General features: G+C 49.9%; 1 protein-coding gene across 8 annotated transcripts; it reads left to right on the top strand.

Moving 5' to 3' along the window:
* Window positions 1–80: 80 nt before the first annotated feature.
* On the top strand, window positions 81–23056 carry ST14 (ST14 transmembrane serine protease matriptase). Of its 8 annotated transcripts, XM_065040422.1 has the most exons (23): window positions 81–1763; window positions 1877–2179; window positions 4388–4603; window positions 4854–4909; window positions 5139–5298; window positions 14545–14704; window positions 14885–15012; window positions 15105–15175; window positions 15601–15761; window positions 16102–16137; window positions 16405–16642; window positions 16788–16927; window positions 17114–17211; window positions 17456–17565; window positions 18025–18155; window positions 18442–18546; window positions 19311–19418; window positions 19534–19644; window positions 19781–19909; window positions 20248–20434; window positions 20550–20824; window positions 21104–21240; window positions 21980–23056. In XM_065040422.1, the coding sequence occupies exons 6-23, from the start codon at window positions 14548–14550 to the stop codon at window positions 22139–22141; spliced, it is 2484 nt and encodes an 827-aa protein (XP_064896494.1). In that variant the 5' UTR covers window positions 81–1763; window positions 1877–2179; window positions 4388–4603; window positions 4854–4909; window positions 5139–5298; window positions 14545–14547; the 3' UTR covers window positions 22142–23056. The 8 variants fall into 8 exon arrangements, with proteins under 8 accessions (XP_064896494.1, XP_064896493.1, XP_064896495.1 ...); XM_065040421.1 differs by lacking the exon at window positions 4854–4909; XM_065040423.1 differs by lacking the exons at window positions 81–1763; window positions 1877–2179; window positions 4388–4603 and having other exon boundaries at window positions 4729–5298.
* The last annotated feature ends 220 nt before the right edge of the window (window positions 23057–23276 follow it).

Below are 23276 nucleotides of genomic sequence, written 5' to 3' on the forward strand. Positions count from 1 at the left end.
GGAAAGAGCATCAGTGGGCTGCTTATTTCAAAGGACCACATGCTGGATTAAATAATACCTGTTTCCTCCCAGCCTTCAGGAACAAAGTGGAGCCTGTTCTGTGGTTCAGCTGCCACCTGTCTGATGAGTTGCTTCCACTGTGGTTGAAAACTAACCCTTAAGGCACTGCAAGTAAAAAGCCCTTGGTTTTTAGTAGGTAACCTCTAGCTATTGCACAGTGGGCTGAAGGGCAGAGGGAGCTCGAGTTGGTATTTTTGGTGTGTGCTGGGACTGGATCAGAATGTATTTAAATAGGACACTGCTCCAAGTGGTGGCTCCTGTGTCCTCGGATGACAGATGTGTTCCAGATGAGCACTGCAGCGAGACCTGCATCAAGGAGCACACAGGAAGGAGCCCTAGAGAAAATACTATTCTGACATCACCCATTTTCCATCTGTTTGTCCTGCCTGAAACCAAAGAGGCTTTCAGCCTGATGCATCCTTGCCATTACCTTTTTTAATTAAAAAATGGAAGTACAGCCTGTTTTCTTCACAGCGAGATGCTCGCTAGATGTTTGTTTCCCCCAAGAGAATATCACGTTATCGTTGCTTATGAGGGCTGAGTGTGCTACACAAACTGCCACGGGCCATTTAAAGCCTTTCTGACCTTTATTGTAACAACTGCTCCATTTTATTTAAATCATGAGAGAAATCACTATTTGTACACCTCAGCAGGATGCCCTCATAACCCAGTGAACTCCCCTTGGGGTTGCTCAAAGTGTTCTTTTTCAAAAGCGAAGTTAATGGCACATCAGCTACCCGTTGCTTATAGTTGGTCTTCCTTTTCCAGACGCCTTGAAGCCACTGACACAGTTTTTAAGCAAATATAAAAACCTGTCTACTTTTCACATGGCAAACCTGAACCACAGAAACTAGAACAAAATCACAATAAATACTTTTACCCCACAACCTTAAATATAGCGACATCTTGCAGACTAGGCAAAGCTGTGGTGAAAGGAGAACGTGCTGCCGTGTCCTAGGTGGAAATGCTGCAACAGAAAGATGGTTTAATTCTGTAGTTGCCCCACAGCAACCAATCTATCTTAATCTGAGATTTACTGGAATTGTATTTATGTGGGTAGGTGTGGTGTGATCCTTAGTGCTACGCTGGACCATATAGTTCACGATTTGGTTGAAAGCCTCGGGGTAGCATCACTACAGCTGATAAAGCTTTTTGAATACAAACTTGGCAGCGTCGTTTGATGCAAATTTTGTGAACACCTATTGAAACAAGGGATTGTTTTCGCAAGCCATGGGTACCCTTGCTCCCACCCTGCCCTTCACTCTCAACCCTGCTACAGACCAGTAAATAACTCAGGATAACAAGGAATAAAATAACAGTATCCTTTGCAAAAGGGAAATTATGGCATCCAGAGACAGCTGGATTCACCTTTTTTAACTTGTACATTGAACTTCTGGATAAATAAATCTGAATTGCTCACCCTAGGCTGTGTTTGCAGGCACTGATACCTCCCTCGGGCAATTCATCTGACCTCCCTTGGGCTCTTCTTCTGGGATGAATCACCTTTGGGTATAAGCATCTCTCTCTGTGGACTATAATAGGAATTCTGGATGAGTAGCTCAAATTTGGGCTCTTAATGATTCAATTTAGGGATGACGCATCTTGTGTAACGTGACCCATTCAACGTGGATTAATCTACTTGAGCACTGATTAATCTTGTACGTGGCATCCTGCCTTGAGACCCAAAACCTGCTACATCAGAGGTAAATATTTTAAGAACGAATTTGTTTCCTTATGCCTAGAAGTAATAACCAAATCAAGTTGGCGAGCCTTACATCTCTCTTTTCTAACATTACATTTTCTCACCATCCTGCAGTTTGCAAGGCTCGGAGCAAAATAATTCACCTGCCAGAACCAAGATCCTTGAAGCAGAAACGTGCAGGTCCTGAAGAGCTCCGGGGTCAGGTGGTTTCACAACAACAAGTAAAGAAAGAGTAGAACAAAATACAAGTAGGAGCATCAATAAGTGGATGCGCTGACCTGGAGTAAAGCCTGGAAAACAGAAGAGCAAACCTGCCGAAGGTCGTGCTGGTTTCCCTGTTGCACTGATACTGCTTGAATTGTTAAGAAGGACCTGGAAATGAGGACCTCCAAAAATACCGGCATCGTCTGAAACTCGGTGAGTGACTTCCTTGTGTTGATTTATCATTCCAAATGAATTTTTGTAAAGAAGGGAAAATATTTTCAGTTTGTGCTTGGCAAAAAAATGACTGCTTGATATTTATGAGACATGCATGCAAAAATAGGCTTCTGTACACAGAAAAATTTGCTCGATTACTCAAAAATGAAGTATTTGCACGGAGGATTTTTCAAGTGCTTAAGCAAGTTGCTTGTAAGTCAGCCGATGGTGAGAGTTGTTCCTGTTTTCTCAGTTAAACAGTGAAATGATGGGTATGGTAAGTCAGAAGCCCTTGAGTCACTGCGGCTTTATGAATTATCAATGTCCCTTTGCGCTGCTTTGCTTGTGTAAGGAACTAACTTCTGTTTCATAGCTGGGGTGGCCTTAAATTACAAGCAAGCAGTTGGTAAGCTGTTGTATCAAGGTTTGCTTTTAACAGGGTTCCTGTCCTGAAAGTGCATTTCCATATTTGTTTGGCCTCTGAAACATCTGTGAAGGGTTTTAAAGGTGATGCGAAGCAGAGAGGGAGGCTCCTCTTTCTGTTGGTTTTATTGTCACAGGGTTGTGTGTGGGAAGCTGGTAGCTCACCAGAAATCACAGACTTCCCTGGGTGGTTGTTCCCCTAGGACAGATGGGCAGGAGTGTTAATGTGCAAAGCTGAGGATTTCTCTAAAAGCCCAAAGTTCTTCATTGTCACAAAAACATCACCTTATTATTTGAAGGGCAACATGAAAGCTTAGTTTGTGTTTTAGGTAGCTGTGACCAATAGAGAGCACACCCCAAGGTCAGAGAGGGGCATCCTTTGCAATTAGAAAGCTGAGTTTAGGGTGGGTTTTATGAAAACCCACAGTAAGTGCGGGCACCTTAACACTCGAATAGATTGTCTTGAGAGGAGGGGAGTTTCCAGACAGACATCATCCATAGTGCTCCTGCTTTTCGGGGTGGAGGATGGACTGGAGCAGGTCTCCGAGGCTGATTCAGCGTGTTTCACCCAGCCTGCCACCTCATCCTGGCCAGGACTCGCAGCATCTGGGAGCGCGCGTATCACTCCTCACCTCTGGCAGACTGAGAGCTGGAGGCGAGTTCATCACCAGTTTTCCTGCTTCAGGCTGAGCACGTTAACAGCATGTACCCAGGATTGCTGGGAGGACATCAGGTAGTTGGTTGTCTGAAAGACAGCCGGAGCTGGACCATAAAATGGCAAAAAAAACGACTACACATCACATCCCTTGTCCTCTGCACCAACGAGGGAGGGAAATAAGTGGAATAAGAGAAAACTCAAAGCTGCATACTTTTTTTTGCTTGCAAACAGCTGAGGTAACAGCAGCACAAGGTCTGAACTTCTATTTTGTGTGGAAAATAAGGTGGCAAGGCACGTGAACATGGGTCAGCTCTGCTTGTTTATGCTAAACCAAAGAGAAACAATTTCATCGCATTGTCTGCATCTCTTTCCCAGCTAAGTCACGGCCTCAGCTTATACATTCACAGCTTGTTAGGCAGACAGGACCTTAACTGACTTGGAATCTTGGGTGTGTCAGAGTGTGCAGCTGGTTTCGAAACACGGGAGCCAGAAAGCAGGCAGTCAGGCCTGTCCGCTCAGCTGCTGGGCTGGCAAACGCTGCTGATGCTGATTCAGAGCTCACAAAAGAGCTTCTCTGCTTTCACAAGCCACGACAGTGCTCAAGAGAGAGACCCAGGTCATAGTATAGTCTTGGGAGCAAGCTTAAATCCTCTGGTGTGCTTTCTAGTGCTTTGGATTCCCTTGGGAGTCCATTGGCAATACAGAAGCACAAGAAATAATCCCCTTTAATTCTGAAAGTGCGTCTCAGAGCTGTCTGGAGGACTGGGGGTGGATTTTTTTTGTTTCAAGCTGGTTGCACGCTGTCACATCCTTTCCTTGCTGCTCCTGTCTGTCTCATCCACATGAGGGAGCTGGTCCCCAGTGGCCTTTGTTTGGCTTTCATGAGTTCAAGAGGACAAAACCGCTTGTGATCTCTGCCCAAGCCATGTTTTGGAAGCAGGACTCTCACTCCAGAGCTCTTGAGAGAAGCGTTTGAGATCAAAGGATGAATTCCGGTCCAAATTACGCAGTAATCGTGAACAGTAGCACCGCCTCTCGGGTGTGCCTCCAAGCAGCGTGAGGGCAACTCACTGAACTTTTACAGGTCCCATTCTCCACAGTCAGTAATTATTTTCCTTGCATTACAGATGGAGAGGCTGAATCACACCAAGACAACCTGCCTCGGGCCTGAAAGCAGGAAGGGACCCTGTGCAGGTGATAAGCCGGTACCCAGTGTTCGCCTTTGCTCTCAGGGGGCTGCCGGTTCAGCTGGAAACCACAGAGCTTCTGGATGACGTTTTCCTCTCCTCCCACTGAATCAGCCTTTTATTTACTCTTTGGAATGCAAAGTAACAGGACACCCTGTGAGTTTTATCTCTCTCCCAATCTTTTGTATCACAGTGGAAGTTGCCCAACCGGATTGCATGTTTTAAGTGCAGACTGAGCTGGGGTGGTTTCGGGGTTGTCTGGCAGGAATCTGGGTGGGAGGGCACTGCCGGTGAAATTTGAATTTAGGAGTCACACTGAGAACAGACTCCTTGGGAAGGCTGCAGGGAGGAAAACTCTTTGTCACTGAACCCAGCCCTTCACTGGATGGATGGTGCTGTTTTGCAGAGTTAGAATTCCTGGGAACTGCCTCCACCAGAAGATATTTCCCCTGCATTCGTTGTGTAAGCAGCTACGTTCTTCCTTTTTTTCACGTGGATGGCATGCCCAGGGCTGGGAGCTGATGTGGAAATATCCTGCCTGTTCAGACGGGGTTTGCTGCTCCTGCAGCTGATCCGTGTCTCCTCTGGGACACTCCTGGGGGTCCAGCTCACAGCTGTTTAGCTCTTAGGACTTGCACACAGTTCTGACAAAGATGGAACCTAAAGCAAGTGCTCTCCTTCCTCCTTAAAGGCGTGTTAAACCTCGACTTGCTGCTCTCAGGATGCTGTGGTGGCCACACTGATGCAAAGAGACGACGTTAGGAGGAGGTGACAGCTTTTGTTGAGGAACTGATACAGTTTGGACGAAACAAGAGGCTTTGTTTGCTGCTGACTGCTGCCATCGCACGTGGGTAAGTGGCTTGATTTTTGTGTGCTTCGGTTACATCTTTCTTGATGGTGACATGGCTTGGGCTCAGCATCCTTCGGTCAGACCAGAGAGACACATGGAAGCGTCATATTGCAAAAGCACATGGCAAACTGCTCATTGGGAATTGCTGCTTTGATGTTTCGGGGCTGTACAGTGCCCAGAAAGGGGGCCCCCATCTATTGCAGTGATTTAGCAACACGGCCACAAAATAAATCACTGCTTTGGCAGCAAAGAAACGGGAATCCCATCCCTTTGGGCTCTAAACCAGCTGCCTCCCAGCTATATAATATTTTATATTTAGTACATGTGATGCTTTCTTTTTTTCCCCCACAGTGATTGCATCCCTTTGTTCAAAGAGCCAGCTGGGCTAATTAATTACTTTATAGAATGTCAGTGGCTTGAATGACAGAAAACACTGAGCATTTGCATCTCTGTGTGAACCCGGAGTGGTGGATCTTTGCAGGAGACACCTTAGGCCTCAAAGAGCCAGTTTGCATCTTGCCCTCACTAGCCACATCCCAGAGCTGCCCGGAGGAGGGGAATTGATATATTGAAGAGGGGAAAATTGCAGAAACAGTGGTTGAGCTCGGACTAGCTGCTTTATACCTAAAATCTGCTGTTTCACGGGGAGAATGTTAAGTCAGTCAGCCAGGTAGGGAGTGGTTGTAAAACTGAAGCTGTGGGCAGGGTTGGGCATCAGCGAGAAAGCTGAGAGCAGCTCCTGACATGAGCCAGCGGGCGGTTCCAGCAGGCTGACTAACAAAGCCGCCTTTTGAAGGGGAATACCTGAAATCCCAGGTACTTCCTGCTGTTCGGTGTTCAGCCTGAGTGGGATTCTGGTGGCTGAGGCAGAATGGAGCAGAAAAGGCAGTGGTAGAAGTATTTCTGCAAAAGCACAGAACTTCCCTGAGGTTTTTCACCTAAAAAGAACACAGCAGGATCAGAGACCTGACACTGGCTCTTTTTACCCCAGAGAAACACCTGCAAAAGGAACACAAAGCTTATGCTCTGCAGGAGACATTCTAGAGCAAGGGGAAACAAAGGTAACCAACCCAGCAAGCACCTCCCTGCGGCATGCGCGTCCGTGGGCAGCTCCTGTCACACCAGAAACAGCGTTCGGGGAAGTTTAAATGTTCAGATGGGGAAAAAAAATCAGTTTCAGAGCAGGATGCAGCTGCTTTAAAGTTATATTGGTATAGACTATCCCATATAAGACAGAGAAGGAAAGATCCTTTCCAGGAAAGATGATGTTGGTCCAGCTATGTCTAATCTTGACTTACGCTTGATTGTGAGAAATCTAAATATTGGAGCGTGGTGGGGAAGTCATCTTTCCAAGAAGGGGAAAGTGGTGGAGTAAGACTGTCAGGAACACAGTTTTCAGTGTTAAAAACCATCTTTCAAACCTGCCCTAGAGCATCCTCAGAACACCGGGTTGGTCCCTCCTTTTCTTCTTTGGGGGCACAATTTAATATTAGACCATCAGTTCCCAGGAGCTGTTGCTGATACGTAAGAAACACCCCGAGTGCCAAATTTGGATACACGTGCAATTCCTGCTGTACTGCTGTGCGCCTTGTCATTTTTCATCTGGTCTCTTCTGTTTGATAGGATGTCTCAGCTCATTCCTAAGGTGCTGCAGCTTATCTAAGAGCAGGTTTCAGGCTGGGATAAAGGGAATATTTTGCTTTGGCAGCCCCTCAGTGTCCCAGATGTTTTCGGGAACAGCTTGTCCCAGGGGCCGAAGTGCCTGTGCGTGCTGGAGAGTGCCCTTTTTGCAGCGGGATTTCTTAGTAGGATAGTTGTTGTCACCTGGAACGCCATAAGACCTTGCGTACATAAATCTTTGCCTTAGAAACTGTTGTGTCCGTGAGCGCTAGTGAACCCTCCTGCTGACTGTGGAGTGGCTTCTCTTGGTAAAAGACAGATTTTTCTGGTTTCATTTACTTAAAGCACAGGGTAAAAAGGTCTCTTTGGACAATGCAGTGGGGTTTTTGGCTCTCCGGGCACAGCGTTTTCCTTCGTTTTCCCACAAACGCCGGACACGGGAACACCAGGGGGACCCAATGGGTGTTTCCGCCTCCCCGTACCTGCGGAGAGGAGGGGCTGGGCACCATGCCGAGCCGCGCCGAGCCGTGCCGAGCCCAGGAGAGCAGCGCCCGAGCCATGGCGGCCTGAGCCGGCCACGCCAGCCGCCCTCGCCATGGAGCGGGGCCCCACGGCTGCCAGCATGAGGTACAGCGCCCAAGTGCAGGTGAGACGGCACCCGGAAGGCGGTGGGGGTCTCCCAAAAGCCATCAGCTTTTCACCATGCTGCTTCAGCCTCTGCTGGCTCTGGTTCCTTTGAGCTTTTCGGGTCAGGACCGACAAATCTCCTACTGCTCCGGGTAAGGTCAGGAGAACCTGTTTGGGGGATGCCGCCAAGCCCAGAGGAGCAGGAAAAGACAAATCAGCTTTGGGAAGGGGGAGATTCCCACCCGTGTTAGACCACCTCGGTGTCAGCTCTAAAATATCTCTGATGGTTTTGATTTCGGCTTAAGCTACGTGCTGGGGGTGTGGGTAAAGCTAAACTATACGAAGGTGAATTGTTTGCAGCGCTTGAGTCTGGGTTGTTTAGCAACAGATCTAACTAAACCTGTTCCAGCCATTAGCAGGTCTGACTTTAACCAAGAGCTTTGGGGTTTCAGTAATTAACCAGTGCGTTATCAGTGTGCTTTGAAACTTGAGCGAGCTTAAGCCATGGTCTTGGTTTTTGGGACTGCGGGTCAGGCAGGGACTGTTGGTTTTGGGTTGCTTGCTCTGTGCCACAGAGCTGTTTTAAAACCAGGCGTTTAGATCAAAGCAGGACAGCAGCGTGTTCCAGCTCACCTGTGGGCTGTCTGTCTGTGTGGGTCTCAGAGGTTTTAGCGTTGTTATCTGGCAGCACAAGCAGCCAGCAGCTCTAGCACCCATCAGAAAGCTGGCCTACAGCAAGAAAAAGCTTATTTTGCCTCCAGCCCGGCTGTCTGCCTGTGTTAGAGCTGCCAGGAGCGGGAAGGAGATGCTCTCGCTGATACTGTTCGGCTCCAGATCCTTGTTCTCTGGCCCGGTCAGGGTGACTCCGTCGCATGCAGGGTGATTGTTCGTGTTCCCTTGTTCTCCTGGCTAAAGGAAGGCTTGTGCACTGGTGTGTCTTCTCTTTACTCTGGTTCTGGATCAGTTTTCCCCCTTGATAACTTCAAGAGGGAGCTGATCTGATCTGGGAGGACCAGTGAACAGCCCAAGCGGTTTGTCCCTTGTTGGATTTGGCTTCCTATAAATGAGACGGCAGAACAAACGTGAGCTGTTTTTTGCAATGATCCTGTCTCCTCCTGTGATGGAGAGGGAGCCGGGCACAGTGAGAAGCTACTCCTCGTCCTCAGAAAGGTGCAGAGATTTTCTCTTGGGTCATGTCTGATGGGTGAGCTGCTGCTCAGGCCAGTTTTGCTGCCGTGGGTGCCAAAACCAAACAGGGATCAGGAAGGTGACAACGAGAAAAAGGGCTGAGGCCAATCGAGAGCACACCAGACCTTTGCTCAGCAAACAAAAGATCACTTTGTAAAACCACCGAGAGAGTTGTGAAAGTATCAGAGCAAAGGTTCTTGCCTTGCCCAGGGTAGAATGTGCCATTTCCATCCAAAGGCAGCCTTTCAAATGATGTACTGCAATACCCCAGATATGGTGGTGGAGGGAGCAGCTGATACTGATTGATTTGGCAGACAGAGGCTTTGCCAGGTCAGAGGTGCTGCTGTTCCCCATGTTGTTAACTCTAAACATTCAAATATCGTGGGCCAGATCCACCTCAAAGCTGTAAGAGTCGGTCAAGAGCGTGGGTGCAATGTGATGCGCATGGAGTGTTTCAGCAAGGTCTGGAGCCCAGCTGGTTTTGTGCGGCTGCTGGAGGGTGTGTTTGTTGTTCGGACGGTACTTTCTGTACCGGGAAAGATGTAGGAGTGTTTTTAAATAAGCCATTTGCATCTGCGGCATGTCTCTTTTCTCGTCTGGGGACATAAATGTGTTGTAGGGAGGAATTTCATGGCTCATAGCTACATGTAACAGGCCTTATTTCCTACTTCTCTCCAAGAACTGCTGAATCTTGCGTATAAAAGTCTCTGCAACAACAGAAACACAATTAGAAGCATGATGGCTTTTTGTTCTGAGCTACTGCACTTATAAGCCTGGTGCGGGGCAGCAAGCCTAGCCCGCGCTGTCCTGCGCAAACATTAACTCGAGTTTCTTCTGCAATAAACCTACAGAAATTCGGTTTCTCGTATGACTCAGAATGGTCACGAGACGATTTAATGCTGTAGAGGACTGAGGTTGAAATTGGTGCGTGAAATAGGTGTGTGCGACTTGGGTCTTTCACTATTGCCCTCTGTGCCCGGAAGGCAGACAGTGCGAAGGACTCCGTGTCCCTTCAGAGTCCCTCCTTAGCTCTGATGTCATCATTTTATAGCATCATTGCTGCTAATAAGGAACTGAAGATGAAAAAATAATATGCTGGCAAAGTTTCTTCAGTGTTGGGGCAACACTGCGTGGATGTGCCTTACAGAAACTCAGCTCTTGTGTGTGCTGTTTCCATGTATTTCTTACCAAGGGTAAGAAGAGAATTGGGAAGATTTGTGTTATCAGATCTCTTCCTGGAGGAGTATCAGCGTTTGCAGCAAGAGCTGATCTCAGGAATTGGGAAGCGAGTTCCATGCTGTGCACACCATATGTCAGCAGCTTTTAGTTGGTGGTTTTTTTCAATCTTATAGGAAACAGGCTGTTTCCCCTTATGCCAACACCACAAAGCTGGTGTTTGCTTTCAGTATGATCTGGGAAACCTCAGGTTTGGAAAACAGAACTTTCTTGGCTCTTTCTTGCAGAAGCCCACCCTGTTGATCTCAGAGGCTTGTGGTGGGTGGCCCAGGCTCTGGGCCTGGCTTGCTGGCCACGTCCTGCACTGGTGGACGAGGCGATGGATTTGGTTCCTCTCATTTCTCCTGTGATACTTGTTTTAGTTTTTATTGAACACCACCTGAGGCAGGTGTGGCTGGTAAAGGGGAGGTGGAAATTGTCTCTCGGACATGCAGGGTGTAATTACCCGGCAAGAGTCTGGCCGTGTCGCCCGATGACTCCTCTTTGTTTGAGACCTCCCCAGGCCACCTCCAAGTTTGTGTTCTTGCTGGAACCACCAGAGCAGCCAGAAATCAGCTTCCATGGGAGATGCTGATCCCAGCTGGAATCCCAGCGAGCATCTCCTGTCCAGAGCTGCCTGTGGCAGTCCCTGCCGTCCCCGAGCACCTGCCGAATTTCCTGCCGACAGAATTGCGGAATTAGTCACTTCTGCATCTGGTTTGGCCAGTCTGGCAGAGTATGGTCACTGTCTAAAAATACATCGTGGGGCTGGCTGGCGGAGGATGAGTGGGAGGGTTTGCTCACGCACAGAGCTTCTCCTTGAGCTCCCTGCACGAAGGAGATGTGTGCAGGAGCCCTGCAAGCGCTAGATAAACCCATCTGTGCCTGTTCCCGTCCCACACTTCCTCATGGAGTCTTTACTCCAGGGAAGAACAAGGCGTGGAAGAAATGGGATGATGTCTTTCAGAGCAAGGAGGAAGTAACCGAACCTGTGACTAAGGCGGGGAGAATATCAAGGCAGGTTTTCTGTCAATAATGTTTATCGGAGTCGTTTCCTCAGGAGGGACGAGTCAGACTTGGAGTCACTTTGAGCCGGAGACTTTCTCAGGGAACCATGGACAAGGTGAGAGCAGGATGTGCTTTCAGATCCTCTCTGGTTTGCATCTGCCCTTGCGATGGACTGTTCAGTATGAGAGAAATGTGCAGCAACTGTTAGCTAAAGGAAATTAAAATTGTAATCATCTTTTTCTTGGTTTATCTATGATCTTTTGAGCTTTCGAGGATGGTGCCCAGCCCCACCGAGGAGCTGTTTTTCCCTGTCGAACAGGAGGAGCAGCAGGGAGGGGATGTGCAGCACAGTGAGTGTGTGAGCAGAGGCTGAGCTGTAGTTTTTGGGCACAGACAATCCTGGCACTAAGCTCAAACATGTGGTTTTTTGTGCTGAGTGTGGGCAGGGAAGATTCAGCCTCTTACTCAGAGGTCAGGACAGGGCACCTCATCTGAAATCTTCTCGGCATGACCCAACTTGGCATTCCTGGAGTGTTTGGGGGATGCTTCAGATCCTTTGCCTTGGGTTGAGAAGATAGCTTGCAGGGGTCACTCGTTGCTTACCCCAGGCTGCGACGGACGACAGCTCTGCAAAGCGGCTTCTCGCAAGTGTCCAAGTTGGCTGGAGAATGTAAGTGTGTCCAAAAGGTGTAGAGATGTAATGGTGTGCAAAAGGTGTACAGATGTAATGATGTGCAAAAGGTCTGAGGATGGGAGAGTGCAAGATCTGGAGTACAGAACAGAGGGCAGGGGGGAAACCTCTGCATCCAGTCTCGTATCTGCGTCTAATCACTGCGTAACTTCTGGGGAGTGACAGCGTCTCCTTATGCACCTTGTACAGGAGTAATAATGAAAATCATCTCCCTGGAGTCCCCACACTCCTTTAATTGCTCCTGGTGCTGTGGCTGTCGCTGCTGGCTTGGAGCACGAACAGAATGGCAAAGGCGTCCTGTAAACTCTTTCAGGTTTAAGTTCTTTCATCCTTTTTTTCCAAGAAGAGCAGAGAAATGGTCTAAAGAAAGATCAGATGGTGAATTTTATTGCTTGGTTTCCTTTGGTCATGCTGCAGGAGCACGTGTTTGTCTGTGTAGGATGCAGAGAGGAGCTGCTTTTTCCTTCTGATTTAATCACACTGAGTAGTTACTCCTAAGAGTTTTCTCTTGGTAAAGACGCAACCTGTAGCTCCAAGAGGATGTTAAAATGCCCCAGCCGCTGTGTTGTGCAGTCTGGCCTTGCTCAGCACTGTCTCCTGCTTGCAGGTGTTTGGTAAAACTGAGACTTGGATATTTTGCAGAGGGCTGAAGGGGTTCTGTGTGAACAGGTAGATCTTTTAAAGCCCCGAGGTTGTTTTCTTGCTGCAGTCTCCTGCAGATGTTAAAAGAGAATTAAATACTTTTCTTTCATCTAACAGCAGCAAAGTGTCGGAAGTCCTGGGCAGGCTTAGTGCTGCAAACAGGGCGATGCTTCTGAGATTTGTGGCTGGTTTCTCCTCTTTACCTGATTTGGGGGTATTTCTTGCATGACTTGGAAACCGATGGGACCCAGGTTGCTATTTCGAAGTTGGCCTGTGAGACTCCAGGCAATCTTGAGTGAAGAGTTTATTGATTTAGGATATCTGTATGTATTTAAGCTTTATTTTGTGTGTCTTCTGCTTTGAAGTTCCCTTGGGTTATGTTTTCAAGCTTTTCCTGTATGATCATGGAAGCCAAATGGGAACCAGAGCTTCCCCCATGGGATCATCCTCTGGCCCTGCTGGGTCTTTTCCTTCTGGCACTGGCTGGATGTTGGTGACAGAACCAGCCTGACACCCCAGAGATGCTGCACTGGACCTTGGTTTCTTTTTGCCCAGCTTTAGGCGGTAAAATCTCACCAAGGAGCCAAGTTTTTCTTCCCGGTGCTGTAGGGAAGAGCAATAAACTCGGATTATTCCGAGAGCAGACAATGTGAAAGCTGGTAGGTTGGTGAGTGTTTGCAGAGGATTAAACTTTGCAAAAATGTAGGGTAAGGTTCCTGCCACGTCCCTTTCTTTTGCAAAGGGCCTCTGGCAAATACCGCAGGGGGGAGAGGCTGCGGAGGGTGGGAGGAGAGGACAGAGATTGGGTGAAGAAAAGGGCAAAAGGAGGAGAGGAACAGGGCAAAAGGAGGAGAGGAGCGGTGCAAGTGCTGGGCTTTCCTGCAGAACAAGGCTTGGGAAGGATAAAGAGGGTGAAGCCAGGGACGTGCAGCGAGGATGGCTCATCGCCTGGCTCAGGAGCCCCTTTGCTGGTTGTTTTTCCTGACTTTTAAGAGCTTGTGACATTGATATCAAAGTAACCCGAGGCGTTAGCGTTTGTTTGTGTTGGCCCCGGGCTGAGAGAGGACAGGAGGCAGCATCTGACCTGGCATCACGTCTGCGGGGAGGACGTTACCCCATTCTGGAGCGCAGGAATGCATTTGAATGCGGCACTTTTGTGCTGGTCAGGCACTTTGCTTTGTGGCATCCTTGCTGGCCAGGAAGCTGCCAGATGCTGGTAAGGCTCAGGAGAGGGGAAAACGGGAAGGCAGCGACTGAAAAGTGAAGCGTCCTGGTGGTTTGGGCAGTTTGCAGCAGGCAGAGATCCCTTCCTACCCCAGGAATAAAGCAGAAGATGTGCTTTGCTCTCCCAGCGTGTGTTAGCAAGCTCTGGGGAGGAAAGTGCAGCTCCGAGCCCCTGAAATCTGCCTGTACCGAGGATGCTCTGGGCTGGAAACATCTGAGCCTGCAACCGTTCTGATTCCAGAGGTGCAGGTCTGCAAGGATGGAGGGCAGGTAAGCCAAAAGTGCAAGAAAGCGAATCCCCAGGGCACCGAGGGTTTTGCAGCTGATGTGGGGCTGCCACAAACCTCCTCTTCATCACCCGTGTGCGCTACGGGTGTCATTCTTCATTTCAGGGTGGCTGCGTTTAAAACCTGATCTTAATTAGCCAACACGTCTTGTCCTGAGGGTCTGGCTGGCCGTGGGCATGTCTTGTGCGTTCACCTTAGTTTTTTGCTTTATTTCTTTTATTTGGTGTTTGTGTTGAACAGAAAATCTCAAGCGAAAATACAGGAGTGCTGCGTTAGCCCCAGAGACGTCCAGAGAGTCATCAGAATGTAAAGGGAGGAAGTAGTTTGGTTTCTTGTTTTATAGGAATGCTATTTATAGCGTGCTGTGCCCCACAGGCTGCGGGTGACACACCTGCCACATAGCGAGTGCTCTGCGGGGGTGAATTTTTGTCTGGAGTTTCATCTGCCGGCAGGTAGAGATCTTGGAGGATTGTGGGTTTGTGACCTGTCATGGTCACAAGGGGCACGTGGACTCACCACAAAGTTTACTTGAGCTGTTTACCATATATTAGGTCTAAAAAGGCGTGTGCAGAAAAGCAAAGTAAAAGCCTTCAGGGTTTGTCCTGCCGTGGGGTGGGTGCGGAGATGCTGCCGCCTTGAGTTTGGGCTGATGGGGAGCTCTGCTCTGAACTGCTTCGTGGCGGGACCTCTCCAAACCAGGTTTGGGAACAGCCTTTCCACCCTCCTGCCTTCTCTGCCCCCCCAGGACATGAACAACCTGGAGGAAGGGGTGGAGTTCCTCCCTGCCATGAACTCCAAGAAGATGGAGAAGCGGGGCCCGAAGCGGCGCGTGGTCGTTGCCATCATCATCAGTGTCTTCCTGCTCGTCTCCCTTGTCACCGGCCTCCTGGTTTGGCACTTCAAATGTAAGTGTGACGTCTGATGGCGTGTAGGGTGATACCTTGGGAGAACATCCGAATGGAAAAGCTTTGTTATCCTGCATTGCTCACATGTGCCCTCTCTAACTCCAGGAAGGGGGGATGACACCATTTCCACCCCTCTACCATGATTTCGGCCCTTTCTGACTCTGAACCGTTGCCTTCCAGACAGGAATGCACCCGTCCAGAAGGTTTTCAACGGCCACTTGCGGGTTCTAAACTGGGACTTCCTTGATGCTTACGAGAACTCCAGCTCGCCCGAGTTCGTCATGCTGGCCAAGAAGGTGAAGAGCACGGTAAGAGGTTTCTTCGATCCCTCCTTCTGTGGGCAGGCCTGCTTTCCTCCTCGCTTCTGGATGTGCTGAACGCTCTTCTTTAAACCTTACAGGTAGAAGAGATCTACATGAATCATCCAGATATTGGCCCGTACCACAAAGAGACGGTGATAACTGCCTTCAGGTGAGCGTTGGGTGCTGCCAGAGCCCTTTCCGGGAGCAGAGGAGGGCAATGCTGGGATGTCACACAGCTGTAGATCCTCATTGTGGGGACGGAAACATCTCAGTAATCAGCCTGAGTGACACAGGAAAGGGTGCGCAGTGAAAAGTTACTTGAAAATGCATGTTATTCTCTGCCAGTTCTTAGTGCTCTGTGCTGGGGGAGACATCTTGAGAAGATCAAGGTATGGTGCAGCAGAGCCCTATGAACGCTGAAGGGGACTCGCCGGGGCCTTTGCTGGGCACAGTTTGCTTAATTTATCATTGAGATATCCCCCTGGCCATCCTACAAAGTGCTTCATCAAGCAGCCTGGCTCCTTCTTCTCCTGCTACTTGAGCCCTGCTGCGCCTGTTCTTTCTCTCATCCCGTAATTTCCCTTTCCCCTGCAGCGAAGGCAGCGTCATTGCCTACTACTGGTCGGAATTCAGCGTCCCCAAGTACCGGGAGGAGAGCCTGGACAGGGCGATGGCGGACAAGCAGAGCCTGGTGCAGAGGTGGAACCCCCGCCTGCGGAACCCCATGCTGAAGGTGGAGTCGGTCGTTGCTTTCCGTGAGTGCTGGTTCTGCCGTCCCTCTGCGTGGGACTTGGGGTGGGACGCATTTGGCTGGAGGGGGGAGCTGCCAGTCCCTCGGGTGTCTTTAAGGACGTGGCTTTCACAGCTGTGTGTCCTCGGGGAGGCTGCATGGACCCTTCTCCGTCACTCCAACACTCCGTGTTCTCCTCTGAGCCCATCTGGGGAGGGACAGGGATGAATCCTCCCTCCCGCCAGAGCCCAGGCAGGACCCAGCGTGCGGGGAGGGACCCCACCGAATCCCAGGGACCTCTTAGTTTTTGTGCAGAGGAACTTGTCATAGCCCAAAGGTGACACCCCATCTATTTTCTCCCACAGCTGCTGATCCCAGCATCGCTCACTCCACTCGGGACAGTAAGTACAATTCTTTTTTAGTCTCATAATGGGTTCAAACCAGACTTGGAGCTGCTTTGGGGTCAGACAGACTGCGGCACAAGGTTCTAGCAGCAGTTCTAGCCCTGGCTGCCCTTTCTCACTTTGTAGGTGGGTGTTAATAAGCGAGGGTGCTCCCTGCAAGAGGGACAATCTGCAGGCAGATGAGGAATTACAAGCACCATACATCTCGGGGAAAGACGGGGCACAATCTTCTCCTTGTTAACTCTGCCCTGCTCTCCTGGGCAGATAGCTGCGTGTTTGCCCTCCACGCCAAGGAAGGGGAGATCACCAGTTTCACCACCCCGGGCTTCCCCAACAGCCCCTACCCCAACAACGCGCTCTGCTACTGGACCCTGAGGGCGGACGCCAACTCCATCATCAGCCTGACCTTCAAGACGCTGGAGCTGGAGCAGTGCACGGATGACAGCGACCACATCAAGGTGTACAACTCGCTGAGCCCCGTGGAGCCCCACACCTTGGTCAGGTGAGCGTCCCCACCAGGTGTCTGTACGACACCAAGTCCTGGCGTGATGTGACACCGAGAAGTCCTGCTGCAAACTGAACTCCCGTCCCTGCTCAGAGGCTCTCGGTGCAGTTGCTGCTAATGAATTTTGTCCCTTCCTTCCTAGGCTCTGTGGGAATTACGCCCCTTCCTACAACCTGACCTTCCTCTCCTCCCAGAACGTCATGCTCGTCACATTGGTTACCAACAAGGAGGGGAGATTTCCCGGCTTTAAGGCTGAATTCTTCCAGCTCCCAAAGACGAAAGGTGAGCAGAGCCTTGGGCCAGGTCCCACCTCTCCTTGGCGTGGGCAGCTGTGGCTGCGGTTGGTTTTCAGGGATGTTTCCAGGAGACCTGGAATCAGGTCACATCTTGGCTTTTCCTGCCTAAGGCTTGGGTAACCACATCTCACTGAATTTCTAAGCTGTTTTCATCTCCCTGCTTCTCTTCTAGTCTGCGGTGGGACTCTGAAAGGAGCGAGCGGCACCTTCACCACTCCCTATTACCCGGCACATTATCCCCCAGCCATGGACTGCGTCTGGAACATAGAGGTAAGAGGGATCTCTCTCTTTGCCTTAATTAGTTGGTTAAATTAACTTAGTTATGTAGGACATGGTGCAAGTGAGCTCAGAGCAGATGCTGCCCGCAGGCCTAGAGCCTGGCTTAGAGGCTTTAGGAGCTGGTGCCTAACACAGAAAAGGCTGCGAGAGGCCTGAACCCTGTGTGACACTGACTGTGGACCCCAAATTTTCTGTACTCCAGCAAACACGTCACCGATTCCGCTTCCTTTTGCAGGTTCCCTCTAAAAAGAACGTGAAGGTGCGTTTCAACATGTTCTTTGTGCTGGAGCCGGGGATCCCCGTCAGCTCCTGCACCAAAGACTACGTGCAAATCAACAGCACGAGGTGGGTGTTGAGTGTTCTATGACCCCCAGATTTGGCCTTTTGAGTTGGGGGGCTGTGTTTGGTTATATGGCACCTCATGCTTTCCTTAAACTTACTGTGAGAACAAATATTCTGATGGTGTTTTGGGTATGAGGAGGCAGAACGGTGCTTGGGTTGAGCTGCTCTGGTAGCTCGGTGTTTTGGGGGGCTAGACTCTGGGTTTGTTGCGTGCCTGCCTTGCAGAAAGGCAGAAACATCTGGTGTGGTTTTGCTCAAACAAGCAAATCTCCGTTGCTGGGGGAATCACATCGTGTTCTGCAATGTGTTTCGTTACATTTACGGTTTGCTCTTGCACAAGCTAATGGAAGCCGTGCCAAAAAGCCGAGTCGGTACAGCGAGCAGTGTTGTTTCACAAGGCAGTTCAGAGCTGGAAGGAGGATTTTCCCCGTGCTGACCCTTCATCTGTGCTCTCCCCCACAGGTACTGCGGGGAGCGCTCCCAGTTTGTGGTGGCCAGTACGACCAACAAAATCGAGGTGCGGTTCCACTCGGACCTGTCCTACACGGACACCGGCTTCTCCGCCGAGTACCTGTCCTACGACTCCAGCGATCGTGAGTTGAAACTCCGAGGCTGTGGGGAGATCTGGGAGGTCTGGAGGCCGTCCCTGCTCTGTGGTTATGCTGCCACCTAAATTGGGCAGCGTGCTTTTCCAGGGGATAGCAGCGTGTCTTATTTACCTGCCAACCTCCTTGTACCCCTGCTCTGTTGTAAGAAAAAGGTGGTTTTGTGCTGGATGCTGTAGGCGGGCGCAGGGAACGCTGCGTGCTTTGGGGAAGGGACGTAGAGGTGACGTCTGGAAGTCTCAGATATTTTTTTTACCCCTTTTTCCCCTCTCAGCCTGCCCTGGCAAGTTCACCTGCAACACGGGCCGCTGCATTGAGCGGAGCATGCGCTGCGACGGCTGGCTGGACTGCGTGGACGGCAGCGACGAGAGGTCCTGCAGTAAGTCTGTGCTTTATTTTGGATGGATTTGGGATCATTCCCAGTGCGGGAGCTGCGGGGTCCTGCTCATCCAGCCCCTTCCAGTGGGATCTCCCTCCCTTTCCAGTCCCTCCCAGCTGGAAGGGTGGTTTTCCTATTTAAACCTCAAGGCTCCTGTGGGTTTGGCTGAGCTGGATGCTGTAGAATTGTTTTGTTACCAAACCAAGTAATGAAAATATTTAATGTGAAGAGTTAGGTGATATAAATGTTTTTACTGCTCTTACGTTTTCCTGCCTCATTTTGAAACCATGACAGTCACACTTGTACCTAAATAAAATTTGAAACAATAACACCCAAGTCACAAAGATAAATGGGTTGTGTGTAGACTAAGGAACAAACCTCAGATTTGTTTCTGATTTTTGTTCCTGATCTTGATGTAAATTTACGCTATTTATAAATATATATTTATCATTTGAAAATATTTGTGAATGGGATGCTGTTGTATTTTCTGCATTACCTGCCACTGAAATTTTAAGGAGTTCTGTCATTTCAGACACTACTCCTATTGCATCTCCTACGTGTAAATAAAACTGCTTAGCATTGTACAGGAACCTTTATTAAAATTGTTTAACATTTAAAGTTGTTTTTATTGTTTGAGTTTAAAAAAAAAAATTATGTACAGTGCCCATGTTTGGGTTTTTTATTTTAGTATGGTTCTATGTATATATAAAATATATATAGAAATTCGGATATAAATATGTGTATAAATGGATCTCCCTTCTCAGACTGCACCGAGCAGCAGTTCAGGTGTCAGAACGGCTGGTGCAAACCCAAATTCTGGGTCTGCGACAACGTCAACGACTGCGGCGACAACAGCGACGAGCTGCAGTGCAGTGAGTGCTTTGCGGGCCGAGGGCTCGGGGAGGCGAAGGGGATGGTGATGCGGAGAAAATCAAGCACCGTGCTGGAAACGGGCAGGTAGAAACACCCCAAATTGTCCTTCCCCAGGCTGCGCGGCCGACAGCTTCAAGTGCGACAGCGGGAAGTGCATCCCGGACACGCAGAAATGCGACGGCAAGGACGACTGCGGGGACGGGAGCGACGAGGGCAGCTGCAGCGGTGAGGGCAAACGCGGCTTCTGCCGGGTTTCCTCATCCTGATGTGTGTTTTTTGACGGGTTGGCGATGTCCTGGGGATGTGTGGGAGACGCAAAGGGCTCCTGAGCGCTGGGTTTAACCCTTCTCCCTTCGTCCAGCGGTCCAGGCAACCGTCCCCTGCAAGGATTACACCTACAAATGCCGCAGCGGGCACTGCATCAGCAAACAGAATCCTGAGTGCGATGGCGAGCAGGACTGCGAGGACAATTCCGATGAGGAGAACTGCAGTGAGTACCCGGGGCAATGGGGGGACACCGTTTGCTGGGCTGGGCCCTTTAGAGAAACACTTAAGTGTGGTGGAGAGAGCTCCTGGGGTTTCTCTGGGCAATAGTTTGATTGGAAAATAGGGAGGTGTTCTTGAGCAGCATGCAGAGTGTCTGTGTTGTTTAAGAGGGTTTACACAAACAATATAGGGGTTTGTCTTCACTTTTATGGACGTGAGCAGTAAGTATTTTAGCCAATTCAGCATTTGGACATCCCTGACATGGGAGATATCCCGGAGGAACAACAAGGAGGTTCTGAACGGGAGCAGGAGTATCTAAGTGCCACTTTTCCATCGTCCCAGACTGCGGGATCCGTTCCTACATAAGGAAGTCGCGGATCGTCGGCGGGCAGAACTCGGACGTCGGGGAATGGCCGTGGCAGGTCAGCCTGCACGTCACGGGCCAGGGCCACATCTGCGGGGCCTCGCTGGTGTCGGAGAGCTGGCTGGTGTCGGCCGCGCACTGCTTCCTGCAGCTGCAGGGCATCAGGTACGGGCGAGCCGCCCCGCTTTGCCATTTTAATAGGAAAAAAAAGCCGTTTTTACAGGATTTCTCCGAGAAACAGTTGAAGATAGCGAGTTGGGATGTCTTGGGACTCTTGCAGGTACTCGGACCCCAGCCTGTGGACAGCTTACCTGGGCCTGACCGACCAAGGCAACCGCAACGGCGCCAACGTGCAGACGCGGAAAATCAAGCGCATCATCTCCCACCCGTTCTTCAATGACTACACCTACGACTACGACATCGCGGTGATGGAGCTGCAGAGCCCCGTCACCTTCTCCTCCGTCGTCCAGCCCATCTGCCTGCCTGACACCACCCACCACTTCCCCGTGGGCAAGGACCTGTGGGTCACGGGCTGGGGAGCGACCTCGGAAGGAGGTGAGTGGATCCGTGGCCACATAGACATATTTAGCGTGTGTTTTTAGAGAAAACGGGTTGGATGGACACAATTTAAATATATTAGCTTGATTTGAGACTGGAATCAGGTTCCCTTGGGAGTGCACGAAGTTCATGTCTCGGTCCTGCTGGAGAAAGAAGGAGGTTGTCACAGCGGTGATTTACCCGGTTGTTCGAAGCCCAAAGGAAGCATGCAGGGGCGGGAAATGCTGCTTAAAAACACACTGTGCTTTTCCTTACGCTGCCGCTTCCTCCTGGCAGGCAGCGGAGCCTCCATCTTACAGAAAGCTGAGATCCGGCTCATCAACCAGACGGTGTGCAACGAGCTGCTGACGGACCAGCTGACGCCGCGCATGATGTGCGTGGGGATCCTGAGCGGCGGTGTGGACGCCTGCCAGGTAGGACACTCAGGTTTATTGATTGCTGTTAGGAGGAGCTTTAGTTAGGAACACAAGCTGTTTGCTCAGCCCTTAGTATTCCACACACATTTGCACACTTAATACACAACAAATCTACATGGATCCTCCTCAATGTGGACAACAAATGGGTTGGAACGGGCGTGAGCAGCAAATTGTGTTGATGCGGGACTTGGTCTTAAAAACGACTCAGCACCAGCGCAGGACTGAGTCTCGAAAACCAGCAACACAAGACTTAGACTTAAACCCATCTCACCAGGTAAGAGAACACTGCACCACACTCCAGTTTGTTACTGGGAGCCTTAGTTAGCAAGAGAGGTCGCTTGGTTGCTCTTTGTTCTGATATGGTGATTCTTATTGCCATACGTGATTGGTTTAGATATTACTGTACTTGATATGTACATTTTTTATTGAAGGAGGGAATGGGCAGGAGATTGCTGATGTAGATACCTGACTTAGAATTTTTTTGAGCCTTTGGAGTTAGTGATTATAGACTTGTTGTGATTTGCTCTTGGTTCTGGCATTGTGATTCTTAATTAATTGGTTTAAGTATATGTAAATTTGTTACTGATTGAGGGAATGGGCCGGAGATTATAGATTGCTGACTTAAGAGTTGGTTTTGCAGCTTTGGACTTAGAATTGGTTTTTTGAACCTTTGGAGTTAGTGACTTAACATGATTTGCGTTCTGTTGGTTTGGTGCTTACGCGCCTGTTTCTGCAGGGAGACTCGGGGGGTCCGCTGGTCAGCGTGGAGCCCAGCGGCCGCATGTTCCTGGCCGGGGTGGTGAGCTGGGGCGACGGCTGCGCCCAGAGGAACAAGCCCGGAGTTTACAGCCGCCTCACCAGCCTGCGCAGCTGGATCCAAGAGAAGACAGGACTTTAAGGAGCCCGTGGATTGTCATTTCCTCCCTGGCCTTTACTGTGAAGTTGGACTCTACCTCTCCAGAGCAGCAGGTGCTGATGGTTTCATTTAGGCCTTTATGTTCCCAGCTGCCAACTTAGAAATCCAGTTTCCCTTTGTGGGTAAGTTAGCACGACTCCCAACAACTTGAGTGAGCAGTCATTCAAGATATAACACTTAAAGACAAACACTTTGTGGTTAGAGGCAAACTTCATTGGGACAGAAAAATGTAATACAGCGTGATTTTGAACCTAAGTCCAGCACTTTGTTGCAAACTGCCGTCTGCACCTCTGTTCAGTCGTGGTGGGGGAAATGGGAGTTCTTACCAAGGTCGGGGGATCCCCTTGGGGACCCCTCCCTGAGTGTTGTTCCACACCGAGGTCTCCTCTCCTGGCATCTGGTGGCAGCGAGTCCAGGGCTGGGGGCCTGAAAGAGAGAAATGTGGTGTGTGTCACCCCAAGAGAAGCAGCGCCCAGCTCTGTGTGCAGAAATGGGGTGTCCAGCAGAGAGACGACGTCTTTACCTCCACCCAGTACTGCGGTTGAGCTGACACGGCTGCTTCTGAGCTCCAGCAGCTTCTTACTGCTCGCTGCGATGAGCAGAAGAGCTGCTCTGAAATGTGTTCCTGGAGTTTGGCCCCTGCAACAAGAACACCACCATTCAGCTGTGCCAAACACCCACCTTACAGCCTTCTTACTTTTGTAAAGAAGAACACAACAGTGTCACTTGTGAATGTGCTGATTTTATTTCTTTATTTTCCTGTGTAGCCTGGTCCTTGCCCCCAAACAACTGCACTCCAGCTGAGTTTAGTTTGCCCCGTCCTTGCCTGTAAATACAGCATTTTGTAAAACTCTCTATTGAAGTGGAGACGCTCTAATAAACTGGGATATTTTCTAATACTCTGTGTTGTTCTTGTTGTTCCTGACCTGAGAAATCTGCTGCACAAATGCTCAGCCTTCAGTTAAAAACACTTCAATCCTGTACTGCACACCCAGCAGTTCCACTGCACTGCTTTGGGCACACACCCGCACCACACCCACACCCCCCACCCACACCCACACCCCCCCACCCACACCCCCCCACCCACAACCCCCCATATATATAATTTATATAGAGA

This window comes from Columba livia, chromosome 24 (assembly GCF_036013475.1).
Source record: "Columba livia isolate bColLiv1 breed racing homer chromosome 24, bColLiv1.pat.W.v2, whole genome shotgun sequence".
Lineage (NCBI taxonomy): Eukaryota > Metazoa > Chordata > Aves > Columbiformes > Columbidae > Columba > Columba livia.